The sequence below is a fragment of the Culicoides brevitarsis genome, chromosome 3 (genome assembly GCF_036172545.1).
Source record: "Culicoides brevitarsis isolate CSIRO-B50_1 chromosome 3, AGI_CSIRO_Cbre_v1, whole genome shotgun sequence".
Taxonomy (NCBI): domain Eukaryota; kingdom Metazoa; phylum Arthropoda; class Insecta; order Diptera; family Ceratopogonidae; genus Culicoides; species Culicoides brevitarsis.
In genome coordinates, this window is record NC_087087.1 from 35,909,330 (window position 1) to 35,929,428 (window position 20,099).

General features: G+C 28.5%; 3 protein-coding genes and 3 non-coding genes across 6 annotated transcripts; 2 read left to right on the top strand and 4 right to left on the bottom strand.

The window, feature by feature from the left end:
• The first annotated feature begins 14 nt into the window (after nt 1–14).
• On the top strand, nt 15–19,778 carry LOC134835571 (acetylcholine receptor subunit alpha-like). Its single transcript, XM_063850450.1, has 13 exons — nt 15–85; nt 12,014–12,153; nt 12,211–12,365; nt 12,428–12,525; nt 12,586–12,784; nt 16,016–16,184; nt 17,944–18,080; nt 18,241–18,390; nt 18,452–18,595; nt 18,654–18,802; nt 19,138–19,263; nt 19,347–19,528; nt 19,584–19,778. The coding sequence occupies exons 1-13, from the start codon at nt 37–39 to the stop codon at nt 19,776–19,778; spliced, it is 1,893 nt and encodes a 630-aa protein (XP_063706520.1). The 5' UTR covers nt 15–36.
• Nucleotides 5,762–6,612, top strand: LOC134834865 (mediator of RNA polymerase II transcription subunit 20). The gene has a single exon (XM_063849661.1). The coding sequence runs from the start codon at nt 5,966–5,968 to the stop codon at nt 6,578–6,580; it is 615 nt and encodes a 204-aa protein (XP_063705731.1). The 5' UTR covers nt 5,762–5,965; the 3' UTR covers nt 6,581–6,612.
• On the bottom strand, nt 6,639–8,864 carry LOC134834864 (protein-serine O-palmitoleoyltransferase porcupine). Its single transcript, XM_063849660.1, has 3 exons — nt 8,713–8,864; nt 7,559–8,591; nt 6,639–7,482 (listed from the first exon to the last, which is right to left on the bottom strand). Exons 2-3 carry the CDS (start codon nt 8,526–8,528, stop codon nt 7,052–7,054), a joined length of 1,401 nt encoding a protein of 466 aa, XP_063705730.1. The 5' UTR covers nt 8,529–8,591; nt 8,713–8,864; the 3' UTR covers nt 6,639–7,051.
• Nucleotides 13,326–13,398, bottom strand: Trnan-guu (transfer RNA asparagine (anticodon GUU)). Its single transcript has one exon. It is a non-coding gene; the product is annotated as a tRNA-Asn (tRNA).
• On the bottom strand, nt 13,885–13,957 carry Trnan-guu (transfer RNA asparagine (anticodon GUU)). Its single transcript has one exon. It is a non-coding gene; the product is annotated as a tRNA-Asn (tRNA).
• Trnan-guu (transfer RNA asparagine (anticodon GUU)) lies at nt 14,295–14,367 on the bottom strand. Its single transcript has one exon. It is a non-coding gene; the product is annotated as a tRNA-Asn (tRNA).
• Nucleotides 19,779–20,099: the final 321 nt, after the last annotated feature.

A 20,099-nucleotide genomic window follows, 5' to 3' on the forward strand; every position in this document is an offset into this window, starting at 1 on the left:
AACATAGGACGCAAATACAATAAGAGAGGGTGTGAAATGAGGTTAATTCAAGGAGTGTTGTTCGTTATTTTTGCTGTTGTATCAGGTGAGTACAACAAATTTTCATTGTTATTATCATCTTAGTTGACAGTAAAATTGTTGTTTGCTTTAAGAAGAACAGATTATCTGATAAAATTCAGTATTATGTCCAAATGTGCGTTTACAAAGAAATCTTTTTATGTTTCTCTGGCACATAATGAAGATCATAATAATTGATTTTAATATAATACGAAAAGAGAAAACAGAAAATAACAGATTTTGAATAAAAATTGATTTTAAATGAAAAAAATAGAGTTTGTGTAATCTTAATTTGTTCATTAACTTAGTTAAGATAAATCATATGAACTGAACATATGAAATGGTCATTAACTTTAAATCATATGATTAAATTACCTGCATGAGAATATAAACGTTTGAATATTTTTTTAAAGAAATTTTAAAAGAAAAGTTTTTTCAAACTTTTGAAAAAATTTTAAAATAATAAACAAACGTTAAAATTAATTTGCTAATTTATTTTCTTATTTTGTACATACATCTAATATTTTTAACAATTGTCGAAAAATCCTCAAGCAGAATGTGCGAAAATAAAACATGTTTGGTATCCTCAATGATCATATATTGATATAGGTAATAACATTGTAGCCATTAACGTTGTCATTCCAAATGTATCATCTTTTGCATCTAAACAAAAACTCCACAAGTGCTTCCATGCAATGCAAACAAAGAACTTAGATGAATATGGACGTAAACATCGAAGGACTACTTATAATAATAAAAGAGAAAAGAGTATTGAATTATAGATGAGATGAAAAGTATGTATGTGTAAGTGCTCTATTCCAACATTTCTTATAAAGAACATCATATTGTTTAAATAGCACTTGAGAAAATTATACATATATGTATATATGCAATAGTATCTTACTATCCTCATGATATCACAGTGTCTACCACGATATTTTGTGTAACATTAGAATCCTTTTTCTTTCATTTATTCATTCTTTGGAGAGTGCCGCTTTTTCATCGTTTAATGTATCTGCAAGACTACTATAATACTCTTTCATCTGGATACACTTTCTATACAAGAAATTCGCATCTTATGTTTCAAAACCCATTTGGATCAAATCAAAACTTATTGAGTTTATTGTTTTTCTTGCCTATTCGTTTTATTCACTTTGTTATAGTGAAGTAATGCCCAATATAAAACCTTTAGATACCTGAACTTTGATAGTTGATTGTTAATGTAAAGATGTACATTGTGTATAAGCTGCATTGTGAAGTTCAATATAAAAAAATGAGACTTTTCAGTTATAAATATACACGTCTTGAAAGTAGAAAAGTTTTGAAGTCATAAGTTTGCGTGTTGCTTTGAGTTAAGGAGGGGCTCTTTCATATGACAAATTGTATCTCAAACTACAAAAAGGGTTCTACGTGTATACTTGAAAGATTAAAAAGTTTTTTCTTCGTCCAAAAGACGCATATTAAAGATGAACAGACAAAGTTTGTCATATATTTTTTCTTTTTGAAATAATGTGTGTCAGTGATGATATCTTTAGTTTCTTGTTAAACAAACTTTTGGTAGGAAAGAAACAGTCGATTTGCTTTATCGAATGGCATTGTTAATATAACAATATCTTTACTACACACTTTTTAATATTAAAATAAATTATTTTAATATATATAAAAGTATTAATGAATATCGAAATGACTCAAAACGAGTACCCAAAATGTATATTCTAAATAAGTAGTTATTTCATTACGCAACAGAGCTTTTGCAATGAAACCATGTTTAATGATTTAATTCTTGTCTTCTCTAAGCCACAATAAATTATTCTCAGTAAAATAATGTATGCACTCGACGGAGGACAAAAAACATAGACCTGAATGTAAACCTAAAACTTTCGGCATAACAACTCAATACATCAATTTGACCTTTGAAACTTACATAGCGGTTAAAGAAGCATTTAATGTATCATTTTAGCTACTAACTCATTTCCTTTATCTATTTCTCATTCTCGTAATATGGAAAATGTATGTTTTTTAGGTTACGGTCAGCACAATAAATTCGTATGCATACGCATTATTTTAATAACAAATGAAAGCATAATTCATTTAGTTTCTAATACTTTACCGATTTATGTACATTGTTGATATCTTAATATTTAATTTTGATAGTTGACTTTAATTAAGCTTCACCAGTCGGTTAATTTGAGAAAATTTAACATACAAAATATGCCAACATATCCTAATTACAATATACTGTGTAAAAGAGTAATTTACCGTTATTTTGGGGCACATTTAAATTTGTAGATATGGAACAGAATGAATTCGTGCGTGGAAACGAAAACTCTTATAAGCAGTCTCCTGAGTTCTTTACTTTTTCTGCTTTTGTGTATACTTGTTCAAAAGTTGTTGAAACTTAAGTTAATTAACTTACTCAAACTCCCGCTGCTCGCTTGAAACAAAATAAAATATGGATAAAACGTAAAAGACCTCAGTGAATATTTGATAAACCATAATACGGAACCATAAAAAAATTATACTTTGTGTACCTAAATTTTGTCAAATATTTTAATAAATATAATTTCGAATTATAGGTAATATTAAAGTGAAGAATATCAATTTTTCTGAAAATCTGAAATAAAAAAAAACATCGAGGACTGAAATCAATTCTGAAGGTCAAAGTATGTTGAGAATTTAGAATCTGGGCTGATAATTTGTAAAGCTAATACTAACTAAGTACATACATTTAACAACAATAAAAATATATGCGTTTTGTTTTATTCTTTCAATTTCTAATATGTGATATGCTCGTAAAAAATAAAAATAAAATCCTAATCAATAATTTTTATCTCACTTTTAACACACATAATGTGTCTAAAAAGGAAAGGGTTGAAGCGTTATATTAATATAAAAGTGCTAATAGTATTTAAAACATCAGAATTTTTTTGAGAACCCTTTAAAATATGTTGCTTATTTTTGAATTAAACGACTAAAACTTGCATAAAATATTTAGTTACTGAAAAATTTTATGTTAAACGTTGTTAATAAATATATGTAATAAGAAGCATACTATACTTACACATTTTATTATGTTGGTAGCGTATATATAATAATATAATTGATCGTTGTACATATAATTTTCCATTCATTGTTGACTGCTAACTTTTTACGTCTTTTATCCACGCAAATTTTTCATCATCATCTGATGGCAATATAATATGAACCATGACTTTTTAGTTATTGTTGAGTCAGTTGAGATGATGAGACGATTCTCTTAAAGTTCTTACTCATCACGATGATGAACATGGTTTTTGATAAATATCTACGTAGTTTTGATGAATCTATCGTGGAAATTATACAAATAAGTTGCGCGAAAAATAAACAATCATTTATTTCTTATTTCGAGACAAAATGTAACGAAATTTATCTGTTGTTAGCAGATATTGAATCCATCCTGGGTTTTTTGTAATGCAATATAAAAAAAGAAAAGATAAAAAGAGTTTTACTAAAGTTTTCCAATAATATAATTGAACGAAAAAAATTGTTATTTTTTATAGTTGATAAGAATAAACATAAATCTGTTTCAAGTACATTTAAAGTGTTAGTTAGTAGATACGTTTTACCTTTCGTTAACTTTTAATTCTATCAAATAAAAAGTATACTAAAAGGTTTTTTCACCCTAAAAAACATTTATAATTCAGTATATAACTTCTATGATATTACTATTGTACATTCCCCTGATTAAATGTAAAATTCACTTGTTTTTTCCTGTTTTTTTAAACGCATAATAACTTTATTGTTGTAGATTTTGCATGAGCAATTTATTCATAAGCACAGTGTAATAATGAAAAAGGATGTAATAGACCAACCATAGCTGCAACACTGAGTCACGTTTCAACTTATTTTAGTTACATATCTTGTGCCAAGCCCTTACGTGTATTTAACTTAAAAGCGGAAGTGAAATTATAATAAAAAAATATTATAAACAAAAACCATTTTGCAAACATTGCAATGCTTTCAAAAAGAACAAAAAATGCAAATCCGTAAAATGATATGGAAACAGATTGAATCAAGTCAATAGTCACTTAGAGAATAGAGAATCTAACTTTAGAACTTTCCTGTCATTTCTATTTAACTTTTTTTTTCGTTTATTTTCTGAATCTTTTCGTATTTGACATTAGTTTTTGACCAGCTGAAAATAATTTCATTCAGAATATAAAGGAATAGAAGCCCAAGGAAACATAACTAATTAAATTCTAAACATAAAATATACAGTATGTTATACAGTATGTAAGTATATTTTTTCAGTAAAATTTATATAAAAATGTAAACTACAAACTAAAACTTTTGCTTGAATAATAAAATGTGTAATTTAACCAAGTATTTGTTCTAAAGTGATAACCTTCATTCAACAATTTGATCATTTTTAACTATTGCTCTCAATTTTTTGTTTCTCTAAACTCAATTGACACTGAAGAGGATGCCTCTGTTTGCCAATCTACATTGCAGTAAAAATTTTCTTCTTCTTTTTTCCTTGCCAATTATTTGTGTTTTATTTATTTATCATTCATAATCTATATTTAGAAATTGCAGAAAAATTATGGAATATATTTTCATGTTGTTGAAGAAAGTACCTAATATTTTGAAAATTCGTTTACAGCGTAAATAAAAAAAAATATTTACTCTCTCAAATTATTTCTATGTTTGCTATTTGTACAATCTAAATGTGCTACCATTTAACATACTCATTAATACGGACTTTCCAAATTATTCATTACGGTCAAAAGCTATGTTAGCTACTATAACTTCCATGGAGGCTAAAAAAAAGAAAGAAATAATTTAAAATTACCAACAGTTATAGTTTTAAGAAAAAAAAGTAACACAAGAGTACATTAAAGTAAAGAAAAAATCTCATTTTCTTATTTTATTTTTTCTCTTTCGTGGTTGACTTTCTTATATTGTAACGGCAAGAACAACAATTTAATTTTAAACGTATACATTTTTAATGTATTGCGAGACTGGGACCATTAAAATATAACAATAAATGTTACTTTTCTCCACAAAAGAAAACAGAAAAATATGGATTATTAAGATCCGACAAATGCAACTTTTATGAGAGTTTCAAAATCTGATGGTACTTGATACAATCAATTTCATTCTGGTTGCTACAAATTCCATTTATCTGAATGTGATTTTTTATTTCATGTCTAAATGTAAATAAACAAATACATTTAAACCTACACGCGTGCAATTTCCATATCCCATTGCTATTTGAATGACTGAAAGGCAAAATGCTTTTATTTTATTTTTACATGAAAATCTATTGTTGCTGCTGGTATTCGGAATAAAATAAATAAATGTACATTCAAGAAGAAAAGTGAAATAAGATAAATAACAATGTTGAATATATCAATATAAGAAAAAAACTACAGGTGTACAAACTAGTTGGTCTATTTCAAAAAATAAAAATTTTCGATTTTGCTCGAGTAACTTTACCTGTTTCAATCTTTCAAAATAAATATAAGGGAAAACGTCGTTTTTGAAAAATGAACATTTGTGTAGGAAGAATTTCCAACAGTCACTCGAAAATTCAATGGTTCTGCGCAGGTCACACAACGAGCAATTTTCGACTAAAAAAGCGAAAAGTCTATAAGAATATGCCTCTCCCGTTGAATTCTCCTGTGGTTTTTGACTAATAGAGTTCTCGTTCGACTTACTTTTTGTGGCATGTATTCGGAAGAAATAAAAGAAAAAGAAAAATATTGAGCGTCTGAAATTTAGCAGCATCAAAAATAGCGTGAAAAAAGTGATACGAATATACTTTTTTGCTAAATTTACGTTAAATATTAAAACAAAAGTTTTCTACAATTAAATTTTAAACGTTATTTCAAAGCTTCTTGACAGCCGGCATTTTCGTGTCTTACAAATGGGTGTTACTGTGCTTCAAACATATCCCGTTGATAAATCGGGTGCTCAAACGATAGAATTCCTCACAAAACGAATAATTGAATTGGGAGCCACACCAGCTGGTCATTTTTTAGTCGATTGTGATACTTGCATGACGACGCCACAACTCGCAGGACAAATGCGAACATTACATGTCTTGCACAACTCCGAAATGCCTGCTTCTGTGTTTTCAATTTTAGACACGGGCAACAAACAGATTCCCGTCGTCGCAGATAATTTGTTCGATTTGCTCATTTGTAAAATGACGCCAGCAATGAATGCCAAGAAACAACCAAAAATCGAATCGAAAGGTCCGAGATTCGAATACGGAGACTTTGTGATAAAACTTGGGAGCGTTACAATGGGTCAAAATTTCAAGGGAATTTTGGTAGAGTGTGAATACAGACCTTGTTTCGTGCCATCAACATGCTGGGAGCTAATACGAGAATTCCTAACTGGATTTTTGGGACCTCAAGTACCTCCAAGACTTTTGAATCCGCAACACATCAAAGCAAATGAAATTTATCAACCGTTGGATACAATTCAGCAGTATCTCGAGCATTTTACAAAGTTTCGAAAACAGAGTTCCATGTAAATCAAAATAAAACAATATGTATTTAATTTTTATATCGATTTGTGTCTTTTAATGCAGAAGGTTGTTCATTCCGAAATTTCTGAAGTTCTATCTGTGCTTCGTAAAAACTCCATTTGTGATATAAATGATACTCAGGATTTTTGTATTTGCCATTTTTCGATACATGAGGTTTGATTTCGCAATAACAATCACATAAACTAACAACCCTATCAGGTAAAGGGGAAACTTTCGAAAGAATATCTTTCGTTTGGTCCTCTCTATCAGTCGATTTCGAATAGAGTCGACAAAATCTTGTTCTTACTGAAATGTTTGTTGGAAATAGGCAAAAAATATTACGAATATTAATTAACTTCATTTTATATCTAATGAAGTTTCTAACAAAGGTTACTGTAGTATGAATTCGTTAAACATTTGAATTAAATAAATTGTTGTAAATTTATTTTCATAAATATGTAAAAATAAAACTGTTCATTAAATCACCAAATAAAATAAGTAACTTATAAGTATTGTCCAATGACTAGCAAAGTCTAATTTACTCCATTTTTCTAAAGCATGCGTCAATGAATAACCCTGTTCTTGGATATGAAAAGCCGCTTCAAACATCACTCCCAAGTATGCAAGATGAAAAACTGTTAATAACGCAAATAAAGCATTCAAAAATGTGTTAAAATGACTTTTGGTATCATGATTGCACATTCCTGGCTTGCACTTATTTGGCAGTGTGCATGAATTGTAAATTGTGCTAAGTTTCTGACGCAGTTTGTACTCTACGTATGTATAAAGTCCTAAAGATAGTAATACTGCAGATAGTTGAAGATTGAGTCCATGTAGAATAGATGAGATCAAGTACGTGGAAAAGACCGCAAGGAATGTGCTGTGAGGTTTAATGACACGAAAGACATCTGTAATCAAAGAAATTGATAGTTCAGATATGTTGAAAAGCAGTTTATTAATAATTAAAAAAAAACTGATACTCACATTGCTTCAACCAATTGTGCATTGGAATATTCCATCCAACAACGACTTGTAATAGAGACCGTGGAAATTCGATTTTGTGCGGCTTTGTCACTTCATATCCGATAAGATTGTTATAACTATATTTCGAAGATGTGTCTGATGGTACAGTAATGAAACCCGCTGTCGTCATACTCATTTGTGACATGAATGAGACAAAATAATGGCTGCTTCGGAAAGCAAGAGCATCACGATATGCAATAACCCATTTCCATGTGTTGTCAGAAATAATTCCGTATATGAAGCAGTTTGAGACGAGCAAGAATGTAATAGCGAGCGTTGTGTTGCAGAAAATGTGAAAGACATATTTGAGATTCCATTTAGATGTTTCGAAAATACCTGTGTAATCATTAAAGGAATGCCATGGACCAAAAATAACACTTGCAGGGCACAGAACATAACCCATAAATGGCACTATTCTCGGTAAATCTTTTGTCTTGGTAGCATCTATATCGAAAGCAAGAGATATGATTTTCATTACCACAATCATTAAACAGCCTCGTAGTTGATGCCACAGTCGTTTATCTTTCTCCATGTATTCACAAGATAGCAAGACACCCAATACAAAGCAACTTATAACGAAACCCATTCGTCTCGGTCGGATCTTATGCAGCAACCACATCATACCGTATGACAGAATAACAAGTCCATAAATATAGATGAATCCTGTTTCAACGGTTAAAAAAATCAAGACGGCTCCGCAAACTGTAGAAACTAAATGACTCCAAATCTTGTTCCTTATAAAAGTTTGTGTCAAAATACGAAACAAGAAATTCACTGTGATGAATTTTAGTGCTAATATCGATATTTGTGTGAGCGTTGGCCAGATACAATCGTACCAAATATTCTCGAAACGTGGTTCGAACATTTCCAAATCTCCGATTCCATCAGTGTAGTAATCGTCAAAGTAATCATCATAATAATCATCATCCATTTGCAAGAGGAAACAGCTATTTTTTTTTTCGTCGGTGAATCAGAAAACAATGATTTAATGTACCTAAAAGTAAATTGTTATTAAAATTTAATTAAAGATGGTTATTGCTTAATATTAAAAAAAATTGAACAATTACTCGGAGTCAAACATTATTAAAAATTCGAGTTCAACAAGCTGCATTTACCTTTATTGAATGTAAATAAATTCAACCGCGAATCTTTTAATTTAAAGCGCTTCTTCCTATAACATTTTTAAATAACACAGCAGAGAAAAAAAACAACTTCACAGACCGACAGAAAAATAAACAATATAATACCGGCTGATATCTGAATCAACATGAAGGCAAATTGCAAACTCGCTCACATTCAAAATCATGTAGGAGAAAACAGTTAAACATTTATAAAATACTTTTTGGTAGGAAGCAAAATGCATTTCTCTTTTTTTTTTAGATCATAGAAATGGGTCAACATTGAAGCACGTAAAACAAGGGTAGCTAGATAAAATAAAATGAATGAATATGGCTCTGACCTAATTTGAAAAGTAGATATGTATGTTTTGTTTATTGAACAGAAGGTTTGCTTATATCACGATGTATGATTTTCGACCTAGAAGAAATGATAGCAGTTTCATTTTTAGGTGCAAATCGAATTTTGTGCAGGAAATTAAGTATTTCACATAAAAAAAATATACGTTGTAATTAGTTCTTTATCGATTGACTGATAAAATATTTAAAATCCATAAGAAAATAAGAACGAAATATAATTCTTTCAGTTGTTTTTCATCGTCTTTCATATTAAGTTTCATTGTATTCATTTGATAAAAAATACAACAAAAGTAAAAAGAAGTTGTTAACTAATCTTAACACATGTTCCTCTATATACCTATTAAGAAATATATATTTTAAAACATATACTTGTACAAATTATTTAATGCATTTTTTAAAAATCTCACATTCAAATTTTTTGATGAAACTTTGTGAAAAAATGCACATGCAATTTCCATGACAAAAAAGAATATTATTTTTTAACGCTTTACATGACATTTCTTTTGATCATATTTATCCTCAAAATCCTTCTTAGCTTAAGAGTAATCTTTAGTGTTGTATAATTAGAAACATGCGTTTTCCTTTATTTTTTTTCTACTTGCAATACTAGAGTAGCTCATTATACAAATATGCTCGGTTTTTTTTTCTTTTAAATCTCGTTACTTGTGGAAATATTTATTACGTGAAAAGTCTTGTAAATTATGAGGATGTTAAAAAATAAAATAATTAACAGAGATAGTTTTACCTCATATACTTTTGCATATTGTATCATACGCAAAACTCATGAGCGAAATTCTTATTTATTTGAAAGTAAATAGTATAATGTGTTGTAAATTGTTTCTTTTTTGCATTAAAATACAAAGCTTAGAAAGTTTTCTATTGAAATGCAAACTTATTTCTCTTAAAATTCAGAGAAAAACATCAGAGCAAGAATGATGGAAACATAAGAAAGTTTTGTGTATCTTATTTCATGGAGTAAGTTAAGTTAAGACAAATGAAACAACATGTAATATTTATTATTTGGTAGAATTTTATTAAAAATGAATGTTAAAAAACTAAATAAACATACAGTTTATGATATTGTTAAGTAATAAATATGGACTTAAGTCCATATTTAAATACTGCTAATACTTAAAATACTGCTATTCACACACAAATCGTCATTGCATATTACTATAATAACAATTAATTTTGATAAATACAAACATACGAGGGTAGAAATTTGCAGAATCAACAGTGAAAAAACAATAATTCTATTAACGCTAAGAACAATATAAGGGCATATATGAACAATACAAATTTTCAAAGAAAACTTGATGACCTGAGATGTGAACAGATAAGATACGTAGTATTGTGCATTCATCTGTATGTTAATCGAGATATCATATTTGTCAATAACTGTAACAAGTGCTTTAAAATATATTCTCTCTTAAGAGGTAGATTCTCGTCAAAAACAGTTCTCTGATCTGGACGACGTAATTAAACTGCATTTTGACATTGTGCCAAGCATATAATAGCCACGATAATAAATAGAATATTTAGAATGAAAAAATAGTTTTCAATGCTTGTCGAAATTCTATTTTATAACAATATAACTGAAGCTAAAGCTTCAACAGAAATTTGACTTCTCTATTGATTTGATAAATATGTATACATTTTCAATTTTTCCTAACATTGCAAACATTTTTTTAACCCAACTGCCAAACTAAATTTTGTGTTTTGTCATCATATCACAATTTAGAAACAATATACATCATTAAGCGTTTTCATAGCTTCATGCTACTGTAATAAATATTTATTGTCAAGCATGTTTAACCAAAGCATTAATAGTTAAAAATTTGTATGATGTGTTGGTTTCATAAAAATAAAAAAAAAAACATAAAATTACCATTAGACCCATTTTTTGTAGAGTACATCATTACCTTTTCGGATCAATATTGTAATAAAAAAATATTGCGACACGAACAACGAAAAAAAAAATACAGCATAATTTTTTGTACAAGAATTGAGTGTAAATATGTTTGATAAAATACATACATAAAAAATGACTCAAATAGTCATAAAAGAAAAAATTAAAAAAAAAACATATATTATTATAAAAGGATTTTCTTGTATGTAAAAATTTTTATGATCGACAAAAGCAAAATGAACATTTAAATAATAGCCAAAAATAATCAATCAAAATAATTACTTTTCGTTCTAATGAAATATGGAGGGTGCATGATCAACTAAATTTACTTGTTCCATGTAGAAATATATTTGAAAAAAACTCTTACATGTCTTTTTTATAAATTGGCATCTATGAGCAATTAATGTCATACATTGATATAAATGAGAAATATCGACTGACATCAGTATTGAGCTTTTTTTATATTTTTCTGTTCAGTTGCATTTGCAAGAAAAGCCTTCAAGTGTAAAACATAAGCGTAAAAACGGGACATGCTCTTCGGTTATTTTTCCTACTTTATTCGTTGTTGAATATTTTACAATTCATTGCATGTAATAAGGAAAACAAAAAGGGCAGAAAGCATTTAATAAACTCCAATTTCAACTTTACGTGTGTTGTTTTAGTAATTTATGGCAACTAATTACATTGTGATTCACCTCAATAACTACAAGAAATAAAATTTAAACGTAAAACAATCTTAAAAACGATAACGTTCAACGTTTTCTTTAATTTATTATAAAAAAATATGGGCAATAGGGAATACAAATAACTTGTCTACTATATAATGAACAGATTATTGTCCATTAGACACTTTTCTTCTATCGTAACAAAGAATACTTTTTACGGAAAAATCAAGAGCAATTATTCTTGACTTTAAAATAAAACGATTAAATTATTTGAAATGAGAAATTAAAATTAGAAAACGCTTATTAAAATTATTTTTCTGTTTAAAATGTTGTTCAATAACATAAATATTTTTTCTTATCTTTACAGTATGCGGAGGAAATCCCGATGCAAAAAGACTTTATGATGATCTTCTCAGCAATTACAATAAGCTCGTAAGACCCGTAGTAAATGTCACAGATGCTTTGACAGTTCGCATTAAACTCAAATTATCACAATTGATTGATATTGTAAGTTATTTGCTCTTTGATTAAAAACTATAATGATAATAACTTTTTCTCCTATAGAATTTAAAAAATCAAATTATGACAACGAATTTATGGGTTGAGCAAACATGGTATGATTACAAGTTGAAATGGGAGCCAAAGGAATATGGCGGTGTTGAGATGTTGCATGTACCATCAGATCATATTTGGCGACCAGATATTGTGTTATACAATAAGCAAGTTTCTGATTTATTTATAATACTATATAGCATCATTATATCATTTCTTTGCATTTTAGTGCTGATGGCAATTTTGAAGTGACATTAGCAACAAAAGCAACGTTAAATTATACAGGGAAAGTAGAATGGAGGCCTCCGGCTATTTATAAAAGTTCATGTATGTTAACTTTGTGATAAAGAAACACAATTTACAAAATAAAATACTTATTTTTTTCAGGTGAAATCGATGTCGAGTATTTTCCGTTTGATGAGCAAACATGTGTTATGAAATTCGGAAGTTGGACATATGATGGCTTTCAAGTAGACCTTCGTCACATTGATGAATCTAATGGCACAAACGTTGTAGATATTGGCATCGATTTATCAGAGTTTTATACTTCAGTCGAGTGGGATATTTTAGAAGTTCCAGCTGTAAGGTAAGAAAAAATATCGCACGAAATTCATTGATAAAACACAAGCAGTAACATTTTAGTTTGCGGCAGTTGAAAGTGTTTACCTCAAAAACTTTTAGTTACTTGCTAAAACAAATCTGTTACTTGTTTTCACCTGTGGCTTGTATTTGCAGAGATATTTAATTATATTTTGAGCAAATTACACATTTGAAATTCTCTCACATTTGAAAAATGTGTTCTGTTTACTTCGTGGTAGATCGAGAAAACCAATTATGGCTAAAAAAAATAAAAGTGCATTTTTGCAAATTGAATTGAAAATTCATGTCAAGTGCTTTCTCTGTTAGAAACAAAATCTTGATTAATGCCATTGAAAATCAAGATAAATGGTATATTTTTTAAATTTTCATATTTTCGTTATGTAGAGTTATTCTTTTTTATCCTTATAAAGTGATAAACAAAAAAAAAGAAATCCAAGATGATAGTTAAAATATATTGGATTTTCAAATTAGATTGTAAAACAGAATATTAAGAGATTAGATGACAGGAATTAAATCAACAAAAAATCCGCTCCCGGCTGGGTTCGAACCAGCGACCTTTCGGTTAACAGCCGAACGCACTGCCTGCTGTGCAACGGAAGCCGATATACGACGTAAACTAAACATTGATGTCAGTATTTTTGCTTTTTTGTGTACTATGTAAACTGTACCCATGGTATCTGTATAACATACTATTTTATTGGCTAAAAGTTTACATTCAGAATGAATTTTAATTTTGTAATAAATTTTAATAATTTAATTTTTAAAATATTTTTTTTTTTTAATTTAAAATTATTAAAAATAAATTTTCAAAATTCATACGGTATTTCAATTCAATTCGATTTAAAAAAAGACAATTTTTAAAAATTTTATAGAAATTCTAAAGAACCAATTTTTGTATTTTTCAAAAAAAACTTAAACTCGAACGAAAAAAAATTTAAATACATAATCTGATAAAAACAACGAGTTATACTTTGAAATAATTTAATATTGTAGAAAGATGCAATTTTTATTTTTGGTAAATTTCATCAATTTCAAATTCCAACTCTTTGTCATTAAAATTTTTGTGTAAAATTTAAGCAAAAAATCCGCTCCCGGCTGGGTTCGAACCAGCGACCTTTCGGTTAACAGCCGAACGCACTGCCTGCTGTGCAACGGAAGCTCTTGATAGAATGATGACAAAAATAGAACACATAGAATCCACGGTATTCGTATACATTATTTGTACATTATTCATTGTATACACAAAAAAATACTATGTATACTATCTAAAATATCGATAAAGAAGTTTTAAATTAGGTTCATTTACTTTATTGTTAATGCCCTGTCATTAAAAGTGATTTTCAAAAGTTTTATGACATGTTTGTAAAAGTTGTAGTTCAATGTTAGATTTATAAGAAAAATTAAGATAATTCCTCAAAAATCCACGTTTATCATTCAAAATTATTTTGTACCTAACAGAAAAAAAAACTCCGAGCAAACAAATAAAAAAAAATAAACGCTCCCGGCTGGGCTCGAACCAGCGACCTTTCGGTTAACAGCCGAACGCACTGCCTGCTGTGCAACGGAAGCGTACATACATATGATGGGGAAAACTACCAATTTAAAGTACATGTATTTTTTTGTGTACACATACATACGTGAATGTAAACTAACTGTCGTAAACAATGTCGTACTGAAACATTAATTTTAATTTTTTTTTTCAATACATACTTTACTTTTGTTATAATTTATTAAATAAATAAAAAAAAATATAAACAATAAAAATAATAAATATTTTGAGGCGAATTGCAAAATAAATTTTTCATCATGATAAAAAGAAATTTTTTATTATTATTTAAATAAAAACTCTTCTAACAGACTTGTCATTATAGTCTACATTTCAAACTAAAACAAGTTATATAAATTTATTTTCTTGTTAGATTTTTGTTCCTATTCTTAAAAGTTTAAATTCGAATGAGCAAAAAGAGATATAATAAAATGACACACATCATTTTATAATTAATTTGTTCAAAAATTCAACAGAACTCAACTTTGAACTATTAAACTTGATGACTAAATGTGATGGAAAATAAGTTCAGGTACAATTTAAACTTCCTTAATAACTCCAGTCGACGAAGCGTGTTTGAGGATTTTCGTTTAATAACACTATGATAACTTATTTAAATTGTACCTTTGATCAGTAAACTTTATTGTCAAACCACAAACTTATCTCAGGTTTATTTAGTATATGTCTTGGTGAAACTTAATTTATTTTTCATAGTAGGTACATGATTTTCATTATCTTTCATTTTCTTTAAATGTTTAATAGCTGTTATAACAATTGTACTAACTCTTTCATATCATTAATACCTCTTCTGTATGATTTCTACTAATTTAAATGATAAATATTTGCACTTTAAAAATTTGTTGTATTATATGTAAAATCACATCTTTATATCGGATACTCTGTGAGAAACATTAATCTGTTCAAATATTTATTGCAACACTGAATTCTTTATGCCGTTCTGATACCTATACAATTTACATTTGCATATGTACCTTTATATAGACAAAACCATATAATATCGTGAAAACAAGCTACAGTACGGGATTTTAACTGCCTTATCTTAAATCTGAATAATGGGGACAATGCAAATTAATGTCAATATTTTCAATTCACAAATTTATTCGTGTGAAAAATTTTTGATGATCAAATAAGAATATCTATGTCATATGTTGCGTGAACAAACAGATGTTGTCATTCTGATTCATAAAAATGACGGCAACACAATTGGCTGGAAAGAATATTTTTCACTTTTCTCTTCATGAATGGGGAATTTGATTGACAATACAGATTGTAGAGGTATTCCAACGGTATTCAATTTACCTGTTTTTGTTTTCTTTACTTATACTTTTTATCTCACGAAAAACGATACTTAAAAATCAATTTTCATCTCCCTTTACTTTATCTTCTGTAAGGATTTGAAATATAAAGAGGTTCGCCTTTCTTTATTTGAACTTATTGCTTATTAAGTTACTGAGTAACGTCGTTGTGCGTGCAACAAACAATTATTCATGTAACGTATTTGAAAACATAAACATGAGAATGAAACACATAAATTAATATTATACATATTTATTTTAGTTTTTTCCGTGAGTGGATATTGAAGTTAAACTATTCATAATATTATATTTATAAGACTTTAATTAATTTTTTTTTTTTATTTTTGATTTTCAGGAATGAAAAGTTCTACACGTGTTGTGACGAGCCATACTTAGATATAACATTCAACATAACAATGAGAAGAAAAACGTTGTTTTATACTGTTAATTTAATAATTCCATGTACTGGAATCAGTTTTCTTACAATTTTGGTATTTTACTTGCCATCGGACAGTGGTGAGAAGGTAAGCTTTATTAAAAGTTAAACTATATTTTTTAACAGCTGTGAACCTTAAAACTATTGACAAATATAATAAAAATCAATCAACATCATCACCGAAAATAGTTTTGTTATGTTTTGTGCAAAAAATACTTTAAGAATTCTATCTCAAGTCTTAAACACATGATAAAATTTTTAATTTAATTTGGACTAAAATGACAAGAATTTTAGAGGAAAATGTACTAATAGTAGTAGTGTTTAATGGAGGAGAATTCAAGCGTAGCTATTTCAATTAGGTTTCATAAATTATTTCATTAAAAGAAAAAGGCCAATCAGAAGCTGTGGTTGACTGCGTTCACTGTATCTAAATGTCATAAATTTAATAAAATATTGATAAGTTTTTCTTCTACTTTTACTCTCAATAAGAAAAAAGATAAACTAAGTGCTATTTTCTCCTGTGGTAACGTCAATAAAAAGGCATATCTTTATAACGTTTAATCATCTACATCATCATCATCATCATCATTTAGAAAAAAATAGGATATAAACGGAAATCGTTTGAACAGAAATTTTCATTCGATGGGTTTATCAAGCGTCATTGAATGAAAGAGAATATTAAAGCATTAAGAAATATCACGAATACACGATACGTCATTTATGTGATTATTCTAACTTTTGTAGAATATACGTGAAATAGAATCTAAAATAAATCTGCAACATATTTCAGAATTTTGAGTAAGACGATAAAAGTTCGACAATCCTTCTACTCAACTTAATGCACTAATTTTTCACTTTGTACTTTAAATATGAGACACGGTATTTGTGACACGTTTTTATTCCCTTTTTCATGTAAAAGTTGTGTAAAAAATTTAAGAAATTATATCGATTATTCACCTAACTGATACATCATCAATAAAGTTTATTGTGTTCAATCGTGTCAATTTCTTTCTGGATATTCTTCTTTCTCTCGATGATAAGAACTTCTTTCAAAAATAACAATATACATGTGTTACATCGAAAATTGACAATAGCGATGGCTTGAAGCAAAACTATATAAATCAAATAGAATATAACTTGTTAAAAGTATATGAGATAGTAAACTCTTTTGGAATTATACATACATTACTCATACAATTCATGCGGGACAAGACAGCATTATTCGATTGCCATTGAAATTTCAATCGTGCGCGTATTAGGCCGATTTTCAATTAGTGTTTGGTTAACCACTCTTAGAAACACGTCATTCAATGCGACAAAACTACCTCAAATGTAAATTCAACAAATAATGGTTTTGCGTAAAAATCGCAAAACAACAAAAACATCTATGAATTTTTTTTATTATTTTTTATTGAACCTCTAATTCAAAATTCAATTTAAATTGACTAAAGTAAAATTTGAATTGACTCCGTAATGATACCAAAGACAAGATTCAAATGACGTTGAAACATATATATTTTTTAATACATATTTCAATTTCAACGTTATTTCAAATTTTAGTAAAAATAATATATTTTATGTCGTGTTCTTCATCAAAATGTTTCAAACTTTATTTTAAAAATTATCGTAACAATCTCTTTAAAAAATATCTCAAAACGTGTTTTCCCTATCATTATTTCCTAAAGGACAAATAAACAAAAACTGAAGAAATGTAAAGCATATAATTCAAAAAAAAGAATCGTTTCTTTATCGCGTTCATCTTCCAGAAAAAAAACACATTAAATTACAACCAGTATCATTATTTTACGTACATATTTTAGTATTTAAACAACTTTCCTTTCGTTTAGGTCTCATTAAGCATATCGATTTTGCTTTCGCTTACTGTGTTCTTCTTGCTGTTAGCCGAAATTATTCCGCCGACATCATTAGTGGTACCATTATTAGGAAAATTCGTACTTTTTACTATGATATTGGATACCTTTAGGTAAGAATAACTTTTTTATTTTTTGTTGAGTCAATCGAATTTGCTTTGTTGTTGTTTTATTGCTACATATCAAAATTATTATGATTTAATAGTTTATTTGGGAAAACCTTTTCTTACTTTTTGATATTGTTATTTCAAAAAATATCTATCTATTTTTCAGTATATGTATTACTGTGGTTGTCCTGAATGTACATTTTCGTTCTCCCCAAACACACACAATGGCACCATGGGTTCGAACTGTATTTATCAAACATTTACCAAAACTACTTGTTATGAAACGTCCTATGTACTCAACGTATGAACATTATAGGTAAAATCATATTGAAACTTTAATTAGGAGAAGAATTACAACTTCAAACATTTCTTCACAGTGCCGCATCGCGTAGATTTATGGTAAGAACAGTACGTGCAATGGAATTGAGAGATCATATACCGCCTTTACCGCCTCCTGTATCACTGGGAAACTTTGAACCCAGCCTTCTTTTAGATCATCATATTGTAGATCCTTGTGATAGGTAAAACATTTAATGAAAAATGAAAACTTTTATTCAAATTTTCCAATTTTCATTTCAGGGACTTGGAAACAATCAGTATAAATACTTGTAGATTACACGGCAGCCCAAAAATATCAAGTAAGCAACCATCGCCACATCATCATCCACGTCTTAGTAGAGTTCAGACGTTGGATTTAATGGATGACATACCGTTACCATTTCACACAGGTGACTATATCATTAATTTTTATGTACCTAATGTACCATAAGCGAAAGTGTAAAAGGACTGTCTCGCAAATGGGATCGATAAATAACGATATAGTTTCTTTTATCTCATCCTTTTGTCTTCATAACGAAAGGCAAAGGAACTTCACATCCAAATGTTGTTTCTAAATTAATGTATTTTATTTCCAATTTATCAATATACTACAATATGTTTGAGCACACATTTGTATTCTTTTTATTTGGTTAAGCTTATACTAATACAATAAGAGCGCAAATAAGATTCTTCTTTTCTACCTTCTAAATTTGATCAAATTGAAAATTGACTTTTTTAAAAATAGATTTGTCAAATTATCAACATCCTGGTTCACCAATTTTGCCATCTGTAACACCAAAAGTTCCCTTGCATCAGCAACCAGCTGCCAATGGAGTTATTAGTACAACTAATAACCTGATAAACGATAACGGTAATTGTTTTTTTTTTTAAATTTAATTACAATATTATTTCTCAGAAAATGTTCATTACAATTACAATTACTCTTCGAATCAGATCTAGATGACTCACAAATGCCTGCAGTTGTTCCCGAGCCTCCGCCGAAGCCAGCACCTCAAGAGATCCCTCCGCCATGTATGATGCGAAGTCGCTGGCATGCTTGTCCAGAATTACATAAAGCAATGGATGGCGTAACATATATTGCCGATCATACACGCAAAGAAGAAGATAGTACAAGAGTAAGTGTTAATAACTTCCAAATGAATACCAAACTTTAATGATTACATCAAACAGGTAAAAGAGGATTGGAAATTTGTTGCAATGGTACTCGATCGTCTGTTCCTTTGGATATTCACAATTGCTGTTGTTGTAGGAACTGCTGGAATCATCTTACAAGCACCTACCTTATATGACACTCGTGTTCCCATTGATATCAAAATGACAAATATCCAAATGTCTAAAATAAAACATCCTTCAATGAACCCATAATCATAATTTTTAGGGATTTTTTAGAGAATGTACATACATATTAAAGTATAAGTGACATCGGAATATGTCACATTTTTTTGTTTTTTTTTAGTAAGAAAAACTACAAAATTAAAATTATATTTCATAAATTTTTATACATTTATACTTTTTTCTACATGTTACACATCACTCACTCAATTAAAGCATTTTTTACCATTGTGAAATATTTTTATATAATAAGGCTCGCTATTTATTAGGATATATCTATATTTATATACATACAAACCTTTATAGACGACATATAATAATGGTTATTGTTATGTATGAAAATTGTGATCAGGG